Source organism: Macaca mulatta, chromosome 1 (assembly GCF_049350105.2).
Source record: "Macaca mulatta isolate MMU2019108-1 chromosome 1, T2T-MMU8v2.0, whole genome shotgun sequence".
NCBI lineage: Eukaryota > Metazoa > Chordata > Mammalia > Primates > Cercopithecidae > Macaca > Macaca mulatta.
Window position 1 is genome coordinate 772,805 of NC_133406.1, and position 17,246 is coordinate 790,050.

The window sequence follows — 17,246 nt, forward strand, 5'->3', positions numbered from 1 at the left end:
CCTATGCGTGCTTATGCTGGTTGTGGCATAGTGGGGGTGAGGTTGCTGGTGTTCAGATTTGTACTTGCTCTGATTGCCGTGACAGAGGTGCAGTGAGGTAACTGTGCATCTTCAGAGCTAGGGAACCAGCAGGAGCACGGCAGTGGTGTCTACGCACACTTTCACAGTGGCTTTTGTGCAGATAAGTGGTGGTGGGCCTCTGGCAGTGGTGGGGGTTGCCAGCATCAGTCCACACAGTTGTGTTAGTGGCAGGGGTGCAACAGGCTGTCTGTGCATCGGTGGATACTGGGAGGCAGGGTACACTCATGCTGGTAGAGAGGGGTGGCAGGGAGTACATGCATACCTGTGCCTGCAAGGGATGGGAGATGAGGTCCCTTTGTGTGCACGGTTAGAAAGCAGTGGGCGTGTCCCAGCAAAGCAGTAGGGGAAGGCTTCAGTTCGGGGGGCTCTAGGTCAGCTGGTGCATGTCTGTAGAGCCAGTCTGCAGTAGCTCTCTGACAGTCAGGAGCAGTCTGTGGCAAAGTGGTGACGATGAAAGCCCCCAGGAAGCACAGAGGTTGGGGATCCAAGGCTGTGCTGCAAGCAGGCATGGCCAGGCTGGGGACCAGAAAAGGCTGGCAGATGAAGAACCTTCAGATTAGACTGGCCCTGTCCCACGGGCAAGGCCAATCTGCTCTGTCCAGTTCTGACAGTCACCCAAAGCTTTATAGAAGAGCCTGGTGAGCCTTGGGGGATGGGCATCCCTGACTGTGATCCATGGCAGTCATTTCAGTGCAAAACCGTCTGGGCTCTACACAGGATGGAGTCCTGCCCCTGCCATCTCTCTAAGCAGCTCTTCTTGCAGCTCAAGTATCCGTGAGAATCACAGAGTCTCATGGTGCCAGATTTCTGCAGATCCATGTTGAAAGCTGGCTACTCATCACCTGTTCAACTCATGCCTTCCCCAGAAGTCGCATGCAGGGCTTAAAACCTAGATGACAGCTGGGCCTGGTGGCTCACACCTGTAATCCCAGCACTTGGGGAGGCCGAGGCAGGTGGATCATGAGGTCAGGAGATCAAGACCATCCTGGCCAACACGGTGAAATCCCATCTCTACTAAAATATTAAAAAAAAAAAAAAAATTAACTGGGCATGGTGACATGTGCCTGTAGTCCCAGCTACTTGGGGGGCTGAGGCAGGGGAATTGCATGAACCTGGTAGGCGGAGGTTGCAGTGAGCCGAGATCCTGCCACTCCACTCCAGCCTAGCAACAGAGCGAGACTCCGTCTCAAAACATAATAATAATAATTAAAATAAAATAAATTTTTAAAAATCTGGATGATGGGTTGATATATGCAGCAAACTACCATAGCACGTGTAACAAACCTGCATGTTCTGCACACGTATCCCAGAACTTAATTAAACTTTAAAAAAAAGTCATTGCTGCTGGGAAGTGAAAGCTTTTGAGAGTGGAGAGAAGCAAGACCAAATGTAGACTTGTTTTGAATTAGTACAGTGAATTTACTGGAAAACGCAAAGGATGTATCTTAAAGATACAGACCACATACAAGGCTTTATGAAGCCTTAGTGCCCATTTAAATTGTTAATCACATGCTTGCATATGTTTAGGCATCTAAGAGCTTACTTGAATTTCTATCAGCTTAAATATTTGGTGTTTTTTTCTTTTTTCTTTTTTCTTTTTTTCCGAAACTTCACTCTGTCACCAGGTTGGAGTGCAGTGGCGTGGTCTCGGCTCACTGCAACCTCTGCCTCCCGTGTTCAAGCGATTCTCCTGCCTCAGCCTCCTGAGAAGCTGGGTGGTCTACAGGCACCCGCCACCACGCCTGGCTAATTTTTTTTTTTTTTTTTTAAGTAGAGACGGGGTTTCACTCTGTTAGCCAGGATGATCTCGATCTCCTGACCTTGTAATCCGTCTGCCTCGGCCTCCCAAAGTGCTGGGATTACAGGCATGAGCCACCATGCCCAGCCCAGCTTAAGTATTTGATACGATATACTAGAAATAAGTTAAAAATGTTAACACAATTGAGAATGCAGGTTGACAGATTTCATTTACTTTGTAATAAATATTCCCTGTTTTAATTTTACTTGCATTTTAATAATCTGTAAATACTTAAGTTTATCATTAACACAATTTACTTCCTAAAGTAGGCAGCCATTTATGACTTTATAGCAAGTAAAGAATGACAGTATTGGTAAAAAGTAACTAGAGCCTTGGGGTCCACATGGATTTTGTTTCCTGGGAGAAACTCTGAAAGAAGGCATGCCATCTATAATTGATGTCGAGGGACTGAACATTTTGTGGAGGTATAGAATTTAAGGTCCATGATGCTGTGGGATGGATAGGCCTTTGGAAATGTGGGTCATTTGGACTATTGGAGTTGCTGCTTTTGAATCTTTCTAGAAGAAAAAGAAGAAAAGGTTGTGATACCGCTCAGACAGTGATTATTATATTCCAGAGTACAACGAACCCAGAATTGATTTGGTGATTCTTCCCCTTGATCAGTACCTGTAAGTAAGACATATAACACTCTTAAAAAAAAAAAATCCGTTATGTCTTGTGCTGGCCTTATATGACTTTATTGAGGAAAAACATGAGTTAATGTGCATTAAAAAGTTTTTGGAATACTATACAGAATTATACAAGTGTAAACCTTCCTTAACCTGATTATTAAAATTAGGTAGTTCTTCACAACTCCCTAATTGTGGAGTATCCTGGAAATGTCATTTCTTCTGCAATCCTGGACACTCTTTCTGTTTCATACTAAAAATGAAGGAAAAGAAGAAAGAGAGACACAGTATTCTTAATGGTTAAATTATTTTAATTTATTAAAATATTTATTGAAGCCTTTATGAGAAACATAAACATCTTCTATTTGGTAGACCTACACCTCAAAGTGAATTTACAAAAACAATCACATACCAAGTGGTGTCTATCTACTGCTTTAAAATATACATGATAATTTGGACTTAAAAACTGTCTACATACCACCCAGTGTAAATTTTTAGTTTAGAAATTATTGGGGAAGTGATTTGCTCCCACAAAGGACCCAGTTTTCTTATTCATGTTCTTAGTTTTTCATGAAAGATACTAATCATAAAATTCTGACAATCATGTCATAAAGATGAAGTAAAGAAAAATTTAATAAAACCTGATTTAAATCCCACAGTGTGTGACACGTTCTTAAAATCTGGACACATTGAGTGTGCTACAATATGTGGATGGAAATCTTCAGGTTGGTAAAAATCACAAGGTCTAGGGAAAAGCTAGACTCAGTGGGGTTGAGCTTCTTTCCAAAGACTTTGGTTCCACTTAGATCTTTTCGTAGTTTATTTTGTTTCTCCTTCTCTGATCTCCATTAATATTCCAAAATGTCTCATCACCTTAGGCCCTCTTAATTTTATTTTGTTTTCTTTTTATTTCTATTTTAGCTCTAATTTTAGCACTTATTTTCCTCATATGCCTTCACCTCACTTCCAGACACTTAATTCTTCCTCTCACTTAGTCAAATGCCTTCTATCATCTTTCTCATGCTTCTCGATTGTTCATTAATGATTGACACAAAGTCATATGGAAGAATCAAAATAGTTCTGGCAATGTGAGGATTTTACAATTTCTTGTGACATTGTAACACAATTCCATTCTTAAAATGAAAGAACAAAGAAAGATACTGCTGCTTCTTTATGTTGACTACCTTAAAAATGAGACTAGATTTTGTATTCACTTGGAGAGGCATCAATACTTTTATATATTGTTGCAGAAAATTTGGATTCCCTCAACATCTATGCAGGATTAAAATAAAAGAAAGTACGTAGAACACAGTAATCATACAAATGAATGAATGTGTCACCAGCTGAGGAGTTACTCTCTGCTTCAACATTTCCTTTATCTTTTTCTTTAACACATTCTTCTATTTCTAAATGTTAAAATGGATAATGTAAATTTTATTTTGGAATACTGACATAACAGTTTAATTTAGTTTAGATAAAATAAAGCCATATTACTTTTTGTGTGTCATGAACATAAGTAAAAGGGTCTCTGTTGTTTAGTTTTCCTGCTTTAAAAAGAGTTTTACCATTAATTATAGTCAGTATAGTCAGCAGAAGTTCATTTAGAGTACCAAGATATAAACAGACCATTTCCTGGGGAAGGTATTAGCAGCAAAAGGATTTCAAACTAATTTGCACTTTATAAATAAAGTGTTGTGATAGGCATATACCACATACCATTAAGATGTAACAGAATCTGCTCTGGCCTTAATGGTGTATAATACTTGGTTTGATGTACAAATATGAATATATAACTTGCTGATATTAAATAAGAAAGGCTTGCTATATCTCCATTTATGGGATGAGTCATGGATGTGTCCAAGGAAAAGGAGGAGATAATTGGATTTCTTTATAATTTTGTTGAATTCCACAGAATAAATTTGAGGACTACTACCTGCTTACTATTTCTTAATGGAATAAAAGATAAACACCAAGGACAAACACTCACAATGGTAAATAATCTTTAGATAATAAATACCCGGTACCAAAAAACATATGAGTATGCAAAAATGTAGATGTTTCTATACAACTAAATAAATTTTTTAAAATAGTAGTAGAAAATAATAACAAAGACATTTCATCATTTCAAGCTTTGAAATCTGGAAATTCAAAAAAGTTTTGGTGGCAGTTATGTATATCAGGCAGTAACAACAGCAGGTCTTGCTTTGGATTGACTTTTATTTGGGATATGATTAATTTGGGACTCCAGGGTACTGTTTTTCAATATGATGTTTCAGAGCCATGTTAAAAAAAGTTGGGGGGGGGGGGGCTAGAGATAATAACTGAGAGCCTTTTACAAAGACCTGATGGTTGATTTTATTTCCACCATCTTCTTCTTCCACTGTTATTGGCTGAGGTTTACTCTGGCTCCCTTGGATAAAGAAGGTGTTTGCTCCATGGTCTTCAGGCTCGCAGATTTAACCTATCCAAAGCATCAAATGTGCAATGTCCAAAATATTTTTCAACGCAAAATCATTTTACTTCACTACACATCTTTACTCCACAACATAAATTGCCTCTTTGATATTTGTTTGATTAGAAACAACATTGAAATGTATTTAAATACTCTGATACTTTATATTTCTCCAAATGCATTTCTTGCAGTGCTCCCTGCTTCACACAACTACATCCTGAGTTCTGCCCATCTTGAAATGGGCTAAGTCAAATATTTCTTTTGATTTTTAAAAAATTTTATTTTAGGTTCCAGGATACATGGGTAGAACATGCAGGTTTGTTACATAGGTAAATGTGTGCCATGGTGGTTTGCTGCACCTATCAAACTGTCACCTAGATATTAAGCCTCACATGCATTAAGTATTAGTCCTGATGCTCTATGTCCCCTCAACCCCCTTAACAGGCCCCAGGGTGTGTTGTCCCCCAACCCCTGTGTCCATGTGTTCCAACTGTTCAGCTCCCACCTATGAGTGAGAACATGTGATGTTTTGTTTTCAGTTCCTGGTTTAGTTTGCTAAGAATGAATTATTAGCATTATGAATTTATGCTAAAGAATAATTGCTAAAAATAATTCATTATGATTTTAGTTTGCTAAGAATAAGAATCATTCATTCTTAGCAAACTAAAACAGCTTTGTTCATGTCCCTGCAAGGGACATGATCTCCTCCTCTTTTATGACTGCATAGTTTTCCATGTTGTATATGTGTCACATTTTCTTTATGAGATAGTATCTCATTGTGGTTTTGATGTGCATTTCTCTAATGATCAGTGATGTTGAACTTTTTTAATAGATATGTTGGACACATATATGTCTTCTTTGAGAAGTGTCTGTTCATGTCCTTTGCCTACTTTTTGATGGGGTTGTTTTTTTCTTATAAATTTGTTTAAGTTCCTTATAAATTCTGGATATTAGAGCTTTGTCAGATGGGTAGATTCCAAAATTTTTCTCCCATTCTATAGGTTGCCTGTCTGCTCTGATGATAGTTTATTTTGCTGTGCAGAAGCCCTTTAGTTTAATTACACTCTATTTTTCGATTTTAGCTCTTATTGCAATTGCTTTTGGTGATTTTATCATAAAATCTTTGCCCATGCCTATTTCCTGAATGGTATTGCCTAGATTTTCTTCTAGGGTTTTTATGATTTGGAATTTTACATTTAAGTCTTTAATCCATCTTGAGCTAATTTTTGTATAAGGTGTAAGACAAAGGTCCAGTTTCAGTTTTCTACATATGGCTAACCAGTTTTCCCAGCACCATTTACTAAATAGGGTATCCTTTCCCCGTTGCTTGTTTTTGTCAGGTTTGTCAAAGATCAGGTGGTTGTAGATGTCAGGTCTTATTTCTGAGATCTCCATTCTGTTCTATTGGTCTGTGTGTCTGTTTTGGTACCAGTACCATGATATTCTGGTTCCTGTAGCCTTGGAGTAAAGTTTGACGTCGGGTAGTATGATGCCTCCAGCTTTGTTCTATTTGCTTAGGGTTGACTTGGCTATATGGGCTTTTTTTTTTTTTTGGTTCCATAGGAATTTCAAAGTAGTTTTTTCTAATTCTGTGAAAAATGTCAATGGTAGTTTGATGGGAATAGCATTGAATGGCATACATTGAGCAGTATAGCCATTTTCATGCTATTGATTCTTCCCATCCATTAACATGGAATATTTTTCCATTTGTTAGCATCTTCTCTTATTTCCTTGAGTAGTGGTTTGCATTTCTCCTTGCAGGGGTCCTTCACATCCTTTGTTAGCTGTGTTCCTAGGTATTTTATTCTTTGTAGCAACTGTAAATGGAAGTTCATTCATGAGTTGGCTCTCTGCTTGTCTATTGTTGGTGTATAGGAATGCTTGTAATTTTTGGACATTTATTTTGTATCCTGAGACGTTGTTGAAATTGCTTATCAGCTTAAAGAGCTTTTGGACTGAGACAATGGGGTTTTCTAGGCATAGGATTATTTCATCTGCAAACAGAAAATTTGACTACCTCTCTTCGTATTTGAATACACTTTGTTTCTTTCTCTTGCCTGAATGCCCTGACCATAACTTCTAATACTATGTTGAATAGGAGTGGTGAGAGAGGACATCTACTGAACTCTCCAGTACAAAATAACAGAATATACATTTTTCTCAGTGCTACATAGCACCCAGATAGCACTTACTCTAAAGTAGATTACATAATCGGTAATAAAGCACTCCTCAACAAATGCAAAAGAGCTGAAATCATACCAAACAGTCTCTCAGACCAAAGCATAATCAAATTAGAACTCAAGACCAAGAAACTCACTCAAAACCACACAACTACATAGAAATTGAACAACCTGCTCCCGTATGACTCCTGGGTAAATAATTAAATTAAGACAGAAATCAAGGAGTTCTTTGAAACCAATGAGAACAAAGATGTAGCAAAAAATGTAGCAACAAAAATGTAGCAAAATCTCTGGGATGCAGCTAAAGCAGTGTTAAGAGGAAAACTTATAGCACTAAATGCCCACATCAGAAAGTAAGAAAGATCTCAAATTGACACCCTAACACCACAACTAAAAGAACTAGAGAAGCATATGCAAACAAATCCAAAGGCTAGCAGAAGACAAGAAATAACTAAGATCAGAGTGGAACTAAAAGAGATAGACACACAAAAAAAATCATTGAAAAAAATCGATGAATCCAAGAGTTGGTTTTTTGAAAAAAATAAAATAAAATAGACTGCTGGCTAGATTAATAAAGAAGAAAAGAAAGAATAATCAGATAGACACAATAAAAAATGATAAAGGGGATATTGCCACTGACCCCATAGAAATACAAACTACCATCTGAGAATGCTATTAACACTCTACGCAGAAAACTAGAAAATCTAGAAAAAATTGATAAATTCATGGACACATACACACTCCTAAGACTAAATCAGGAAGAAATTGAATCCTTGAATAGATCAGTAACAAGTTCTGAAATTAAGGGAGTACTAAATGGCCTACCAACCAAAAAAAGCCCAGGACCAGATGGATTCACAACCTAATTCTACCAGAGGTACAAAGAGGAGCTGGTACCATTCTTCTGAAACTATTCCAAACAATTGAAAAAGGGGGACTTCTTTCTAACTCATTTATGAGGCCAGCATCACCCTGATACTAAAACCTGTCAGAGACACAATGAAAAGAGAACACTTCAGACTAATATCCCTGGTGAATATCGAGGTAAAAATTCTCAGTAAAATAGTAGCAAACCGAATCCAGCAGCACATCAAAAATATTATCCACCACGATCAAGTTGGCTTCATTCCTGGTTCAACATACACTAAGCAATAAACATAATTCATCACATAAACAACCAGTGACTACAACCACATGATTAACTCAATAGACGTAGAAAAGGCCTTAGATAAAATTGAACATCCCTTCATGTTAAAAACTCAATAGCCAGGCACGGTGGCTCATTCCTGTAATCCCAGCACTCTGGGAGGCTGAGGTGGGCGGATCACCTGAGGTCAGGATCAGACCATCCTGACCAACATGGTGAAACCCCATCTCTACTAAAATACAAAAACTAGCCCGGTGTAGTGGTGGGTGCCTGTAATCTCAGCTACTTGGGAGGCTGAGATGGGAAAATTGCTTGAAACCAGGAGGCAGAGATTGCAGTGAGCCAAGATCACGCCATTGCACTCCAGCCTGGCAACAAAGCAAGACTCTGTCTCAAAAACAAACCAAACCAAAACAAAAAAACTCCCAATAAACTAGGTATTGATGGAACATATATCAAATTAATATAGGAACTATTTATGACAAACTCATAGCCAATATCATACTGAATGAGCAAAACCTGGAAGCATTTCCCCTGAAAACTGGCACAAAATGAGCCACATACTTCATACAGTTGAGCCTTTCCTTGCTGTGGTAGAACATGCCCTGTAAGTCGCCAAAGTAGCACATTGCAGTGAAGCTTTTAAAGACCATGGAAGGGTTTTCTTTTGTCGCTAAATGTTTATCTGATTTTATTTATAACACTTTATTGTAAAAAGAAAAAATCAGTTTTTTCAAAAATACAAAGGTTTTTGAATGTCCTCACTACAAAAAATAAATGGTAAGTGCATGAGGTGATGGTCACACTAAATACCCTGATTTGATCATTATTTAAAATATGTTTTGAAATGTCAAAATGTGCCCCCATAGATATGTAAAACTTTAATGTATCAACTTAATAAAATTAAAAATAGAAACAAAACAAGCAAATAAACAAACAAAAAATACAGCTTCTTTTCCACACAGAATTGGACGAAAAAATTATTCTCAGAAGATAAGTGCACAATTTATTCTTCCTTAGAAAAATAATGGGTGTTTTGATTAAGACAAGACAAGACAAGACTTCAAGACTTGGTCTGAGATGGAAAAGTTAAAACACAGAGTACTATACCCTTCTCTGAATTAAAGTGTGCAGGTACCCCAAGGAGTAATGCCATTGATCTCATATCATCCTTCACTGGGCTGCAGGTAGGATAGTAGGTAAAAAAAAAAATGAGAACGGGAATTCCATTGTTGATGAGACTACTAACCTGGAGAAATATTAGGACAGAAGGAGAAAAAAATTCTGTAAGGAATTTTCTTTTATGAGGTATGATCCTAAAATTTAGCAATAGGGGCATACAATGATTTTTCTCCTAGGTTTTCCATTGACTGTACTTGTGGGTAAGTTGGGAAGCTCTTATACACTTCAGCATTCTTGTCTGTAAAGTAAATGTCCAAATGTACTCCATGTATACTCTGTGAAAGTTGGATGAGGAAATAATTGTAAAAGCAATGGACTAATTCACATGATTTACCATGACTAAAGCAAGGTAACTGAAGGTTGGTGAGAAGGCCTTATGCATACATATAAACTGACCAGTAGAGTATGTCACAGTATGTATTTGAAAACTGAATTGATAAATAAGCTTGTACCTTCTCTGGAATTCTCAGACAAGGCAAATTATCCAGAATGGTGTGGGAAAACCAGACCTTTAACTCCATCTTCATCCTGCTGGGAATCTTCAGTCACAGCCCCACCCACACCTTCCTTTTTTCTCTGGTCCTGGGCATCTTCTCAGTGGCCTTCATGGAAAATATTGCCATGGTTCTCCTCATCTACGTAGACAAACAGCTCCACACCCCCATGTACTTCCTCCTCAGTCAACTGTCCCTCATGGACCTCATGCTCATCTGCACCACTCTACCCAAGATGGCCTTCAGCTACTTGTCTGGGAAGAAATCTATCTCTCTGCCAGGTTGTGGAACTCAGATATTCTTTTATGTGTCCCTGCTTGGAGCTGAATGTTTCTTGTTGGCTGTCATGGCTTACGACCGCTATGTGGCTATATGTCATCCTCTTCGGTACACCATCCTCATGAATCTCAAACTCTGTGTCTTCATGACTGTTGCTTCCTGGACCTTGGGGTCTCTTGATGGGATTATAGTGCTTGCAGCTGTCCTGTCATTTTCTTACTGTGGCTCTCTGGAAATTCATCACTTTTTCTGTGATGTTGCTGCCCTTTTACCTCTATCCTGCACAGAAACATCTGCATTTGAAAGACTGCTTTTCATTTGTTGTGTGGTAATGCTAATCCTTCCAGTTTCAGTTATCATACTTTCCTATTCCCGTGTCCTTCGAACCGTCATCCACATGGGCTCTGGGGAAAGTCGCCGCAAGGCCTTCACTACCTGCTCCTCCCACCTGTCTGTGGTCGGACTCTACTACGGTGCTGCTATGTTCATGTACATGAGACCAGCTTCTAAACATACACCAGAGCAGGACAAGATGGTGTCGGCATTCTACACTATTCTCACCCCTATGCTGAACCCTCTCATTTACAGCCTCCGCAACAAAGAAGTGTTCAGGGCACTACAGAAGGTACTGAAGAAAAGGAAGTTAATATGACTTTATCAAAATCTTTTTGAATGCCTTCTGTGGTCAACACTCATTCAAAAAAAAAAATGGAATCTCTTACATTATTCTATTTCTGGTAATTTGTATTAATATTTTTCCACTTTTCAAAATTATTTAGTATATTATTACATATACATCATTTGTAAACTAAGCTAGATTTGGACGTTAGTATAAGTGGCTTAATCCCTGTGAATGATAATTATATTATTAGGTGTTATCCATGGGTGGTACTTGATTTTAGGATGCTTGCTTTTGAAGCCAGGTATTAGTCTGAAGTGTCTTACCTGTATCAAAAAGCAAAGGTTGGAGTTGATCCTCCTTTTTTGGAGAGATGCTTCTTTGTTCACACGTTACTTACCTATTAGTACTTGTTTTTAGTTTTACCAATCCTCAAACCCAAGAATGACTATTTTAATACTGTTTCTTCTCTACTTGATTCCCAAGTATTTAAAAGTGGGGAGTTAGTGTCAACACTTTCTTCAATCAAGTTTTATGTCCATTTAAAATATTTTCTAGAAACTCACATATACATACACACACTTAAATCACTTAAATATATATGTGTATGATCTTTATACTAATAAAATTAAATATTTTAATGAGCCCACATAACATATCTACTTGGTTGGGCTGCACAGTCAACATCTGTATCATGTCTGCTTTTATTCCTTATAATCCTTATATTAACATCAGAATCTGAAGGCAGAGCAAGGTAGTGGAATGGAAGGCTCCACTGATCGTTCACATACAACGACAGCAATTTAACAATAATCTACACACAAACAACACATTCATGAGAACCAAAAATCACGTGAGCCCTTGTAGTCTCTGATTTTAACTTTATATCACTGATGAAGAGGCACTGAAGAGGTAGAAAAAAACAACTGTAACAGACAATGCCTCCCCTCCCTCACCACTGACAGCAGCAACAGGGTGCTAAGAGTGTCTCTGGGCTCTGGTGAGGAAGAACACAACAATTGTGAGGGCTTGAGCTCAGTGCTGTCCTGTAAGAGCAGAAAGGAAAACCAGGTAAAGTTCAGATGATGCCTGGCCACAGACCGAGCATTTAAACCAGCCCTTGTCAGAGGGGAATTACTGATCCCGGTGGTCAAAACCTGTGTTCCCACAGACGTTGACACTGAAGGCTAAAATGCGCTGAGGCTCTAAGTAAACTTAAAAGATAGTCTATGCTCTAAGTACTACAACTCTTAGGTGAGTCCTAGTGCTGAACTGGTTCCACAGATAGTGGACTGTGCAGGGGGCACATGAACTACTGAGACACCAGCTGGGACAACTAAGGTTGTGCTGGCATCACCCTTGCCTAACCTCAGGCTGCACAGCTCATGGCTCCAAAAGAGTTCTTCCACTTGAGAAGAGAAGAGGAAAGAGTGGAGAGGACTTTGTCTTGCATTTCGGATACCAGTTTAGCCACAGCAAGATAATGCACTGGTCAAAGCTGTGAGGCCCTTATTCCAGGACCTCCCTCCCAGACAACATTTCTCTGTACACCCTGGGCAAGAAGGGAACCCATTTCCTTGGAGAAAAGGCACCAGTACTGCTAGCATGCATTGCCTAACTGAAGAGCCCTGGGCCCTAAATAACCAGCAGTGATATCCAGGTATTATAGCGAGGGCCGTGGGAAAGACTCTGCTGGCTTCAAGTGAGACTCAGCTCATTTCCAGCTGTAGTGGCTACAGGGCAAAACTCTGTCTGCTTGAGAAAAATAAAGAAAAGGGGACTTTCTTTTGTACTGTAGGTACCAGCTCAGCCACAGGGGGCGGGGTGGGTGGTGGTGGGGAGAGGGGGGGTGCAGGTAGTTCACCAGGCAGGTCCTTCAGGTTTCTGATTGAGGGAATTACTCTTTCATGGCATTTCTGGACCCACCCTGGGCCAGAGGGGAGCCCACTGCCCTGAAGGATTAAACAGTGTTCACTGCAAGCTGACTGAAGAGCCCTTGGGTCCTAAGGGAATATCAGCAGTAACCTGGAAGTACCTCCCAAGGGCCTGTGGTGGTGGCCATGAGATGAGGTTCTTCTTCATGTGGAAAGGGAAGGAGAAAGTGGAAAAAAACTGCTTCTTGTGGTTTGAATGCCAACTTAGCTGCAGTACAATGGAATACCAGGTAGACTTCTAAGGTTTCTGACTCTAGTCCCTGTCTCCAAGATGGCACTCTTGACACAACTTGGGGCCAGTGTGAACTTGTAACCTTGAAGGGAAGGACACAAGTCTGACAGGCATAGCCAGATATTGATGGTAGAGCTCCAGGGCTTGAGAAAACACAGGCAGTAGCCAGGTGGTTACACCAGGCCTTAGGTTAGACCCAGGGCTGTGTTCAATTCAGGGCTGACCCACAGTCTCAGTAGTGGTGGTCATCTGGGTGCTTATATCTCTCCACCCTCAGCTCCAGGTGGCTCAGGACAGACAGAGACTCCATTTTGGGAGGAGAAAGTAAGGGAAGAGAACAGAATCTCTGCCTGATAATTCAGAGAATTCTTCCAGATCTTCTCCAAAAGCATCAAGGCAGCACCTCTATAAGTCTACTAAAACCACAGCTTTACTGGGCTTGAGGTGCCCCCTAAAGCAGATACAACTTAGATCAAAACAACCAGGCGATTAGGAATGTCTGGAAAGCCTTCCCAACAAGTATGGGTACCAACAAGCCCTGACTGCAAAGATCACAATAAATACTTACTCTTAAATGCCCAGACACAGGTGAGTGTCTACAAGTATTGAGACCATCCAGGAAAACTTGACCTCACCAAATGAACTAAATATGGAACCAGTGATGAATCCTGCAGAAACAGATATGTGACCTTTCAGATATATAATTCAAAATAGTTGTGTTGAGGAAAGTCAAATAAGTGCAAGATAAAACAGAGAAGGAATTAATAACTCTATCAGATAAATTTAACAAAGAGATTGAAATAATTACAAAGAATCAAGTAGAAATTCTGGAGCTGAAAAATGCAATTAGCATAGTGAAGAATGTATCCGAGTCTTTTAATAGCAGAATTAATCATGTAGAAGAAAGAATTAGTGAGCTTGAAGACAGACTATTTGAAAATACATAGCAAGCGGAGACAAAAGAAAAAAGAATGAAAAACAGTGGAGTATGCCTGCAGGATACTTAAAATAGCCTCAAAGGGCAAATCTAAGAATTATTGGCCTTAAAAAGGAGAGGTAGAGAAAGAGAGGTAGAAAGTTTAGTCAAACGAATAACAATAGGGAACTTCCCAAACCTGGAGAAAGATATCAATATCCAAGTACATAAAGTATAGTATACCAAGCAGATTTAACCTACAGAATACTACTTTAAGGCATTTAAAGGTTAAATTCCGAAAGGTCAGGGATCAACAAAGGATCCAAAATGCAGCAAGAGAAAAGAAACAAGTAACATAAAATCCACCTCCAACACACCTAGTAGCAGACATTTCAGTGGAAACCTTAGAGGCCAGGTGAGAGTGACATGACATATTTAAAATGCTGAAGGAAATGACTTTTGCCCTACAATAGTATACTGGCTAAAATATCCTTCAAACATGTAGGAGAAATAAAGACTTTCCCAGACAAACAAAAATTGAGGAGTTTCATGAATACCAGATGTGTCCTACAAAAAATTGCTAAAGGGGGTACTTCAATCATAAAAAAAAAAAAAATTAATGAGCACTAAGAAATCATCTGAAGGTTTAACACTTACTGGCAATAATAAATACACAGAAAAACGTAGAATATTTTAATACTGTTAACTGTGGTATAAAATCTACTCTTAAGTAGAAAACTAAATGATGAAACAATCACAACTAATAACTACAAAAACTTTTCAATACAGACTGCATAAAACATATAAATAGAAAAAACTGGAAGTTAAAAAGTAGGGGGAATGAAGTTAAGGCATAGAGTTTTTATTAGCTTTCTTTTTTTTTTTTAAATGCAAACAGTGTTAGGTTGTTATCAGCTTAAAGTAAAGGGTTATTAGATAGTATTTAGAAACCTCATAGCAACCTCAAACCAAAAAACATACAATATATACACAAAAAAAAAGAAAATGAGAAATAAAATATCACAAGAGAAAATTATCTTTACTAATAGGAAACAGGAAAGAAAGAATGAAGGAAGAGAAGACCTCAAAACAACCCCCCAAAAATGGCAGGAGTAAGTCTTTACTTATCAATAATAGCATTGAATATAGATTAAACTCTCCAATCAAAAGACATAGACTGGCTGAATGTATGAATGAAAACAAGACCCACTGATCTGTTACCTACAAGAAACACACCTCACCTATAAAGATGCACATAGACTTCAAATAAATAGAGAAAAATATTCCATGCCAATGGAAACCAATAAAGTGTGCGGGAGATATCCTTATGTCAGACAAAATAGATTTCAAGATAAAACTATAAGAAAAGACAAAGAAGATCACCATATTAAAAAGAAGATCATTATATTATGACAAAGAGGTCAATTCAGCAAAAGGCTGTAACAATTTTAAATATATATGAACCCAACACTGGAGCATTAAGATAAATAAACTAAATATTATTAGGGCTAAAGAGACAAATAGATTCCAATGTAGTAACACCTGAAGACTTCAACAGCCTGCTTTCAACATTGAACAAATCTTCCAGGCAGAAAATCAACAAAGAAATATCGGACTTAGCCTGTGCTATAGAACAAATGGACCTAAGAGGTATTTATAGGGCATTTCCTCCAACAGCTGGTGAATACACATTCTTTTCCCTAGCACATGAATTACTGTCAAGGATAGACCATATGATAGGTCACAAAAAAAGTCATAAAATATTCAAAAGATTGAAATAATATCAAGAATTTTTGACTACAATGAAATAAAACTAGAAATCAATAACAAGAGGAATTTTGGAAATGACAAATCCATAGAAATTAAACAGTATGGTCCTGAGTGACAAGTGGTTCAATGAAGAAATTAAAAAGAAAATTGAACAATTTATTGAAACAAATGATAATGAGAATTTAACATATCACAACCTCTGGGATACAGTGAAAGCAGTCTATGAAATAAATTTATAGTTATAAGTGCCTACTTGAAACAAAGAAGAAAAACTTCAAGTAAACAATTTAATAATGAATCTTAACTCACAAAGCAAGAGAAAACCAAACCTAAAATTAATAGAAGAAAATAAATCATAAAATCAGAGAAATAAATGCAATTGGAATAAATAAAACAATATAAAAGATCTGTGAGACCAAAAGTTGGTGTTTTGGAAAGTCAAAAAAAAAACAAAAAAAAAAAAAACAAAAAGAAATGAAAAATGATTAGCCAGACTAAGAAGAAAAGAGAGAAGATTCAACTTAATAAGATTAGAGATGAAAAAGGATACATTACAACGGATAATGCAGAATTTAAAAGGATAATTACTGTCTACTATGAGCAACAACTATATGCCAATAAATTGGAAAATCTAGAAGAAATGAACAAATTCGTAGACACATACAATTTATGATGATTGAACCAGGAAGAAATCCAAAACCTGGATAGACTAATAACAAGTAAGAAAAACAAAGTTGTAGTAAAAAGTCTCCTAGTAAACAAAGGCCGGAGACCTTATGGCTTCACTGCTGAATTATACCAAACATTTAAAGAACAACTCATGCCAATTCTAATCATACTATTTCAAAAAATAGAGGAGGAAATACTTCAAAACTCATCCTACAAAGCCACTATTACCCTGATACCAAAACCAGACTAAGATACATGCACACACACACACACACACACACACACACACACACACATATAAACACAGAGAAAAAGAAAATTACAGGCAAATACTCCCGATGAATATTGATGCAAAAATCCTTAACAAAATAGTAGCAAACCAAAATCACATGTAAAAGGTCATTCCTCATGACCAAATGTGATTCATTTCTGGGATGCAAGGATGACAAATAGCAATTGATAAAATTTAACATTCCTTTATAATAAAAATCCTCAAAAACTGAGTATAGAATATAGAAGGAACAAACCTCAATATAATAAAAGCTATATATGACAGACTCACAGCTAGTATCATACAGAATGGGAGCGGGGGAACTAAAAGCCTTTCTTCTAAGTACTGGAACATGGACAAGGATGCCAACTTTGACCACTTTATTCAGCATAGTACTGGAAGTCCTACCTAGAGCAATCAGACAAGAGAAAGAAATAAAGGGCATCCAAAGTGGAAAGGAAGAAGTCAAATTATCTTTGTTTGCAGATGACATAATCTTTTACTTGGAAAAACCTAAAGACGCCACCAAAAATTATTAGAACTGTTAAAGAAATTTAGTAAAGCTTAAGGATACAAAATCAACACTCAAAAAT

At 37.9% G+C, this 17,246-nt stretch overlaps 1 protein-coding gene across 1 annotated transcript; it reads left to right on the top strand.

The window, feature by feature from the left end:
- Positions 1–9,958: 9,958 nt before the first annotated feature.
- Positions 9,959–10,894, top strand: LOC100424541 (olfactory receptor 2M4). Its single transcript, XM_015127895.3, has one exon. It carries the CDS (start codon positions 9,959–9,961, stop codon positions 10,892–10,894), a length of 936 nt encoding a protein of 311 aa, XP_014983381.3.
- The last annotated feature ends 6,352 nt before the right edge of the window (positions 10,895–17,246 follow it).

Bases quoted from the DNA above. Each gene is read 5' to 3' on its own strand.
- LOC100424541 (XM_015127895.3), top strand. From the start codon at position 9,959: ATGGTGTGGGAAAACCAGACCTTTAACTCCATCTTCATCCTGCTGGGA.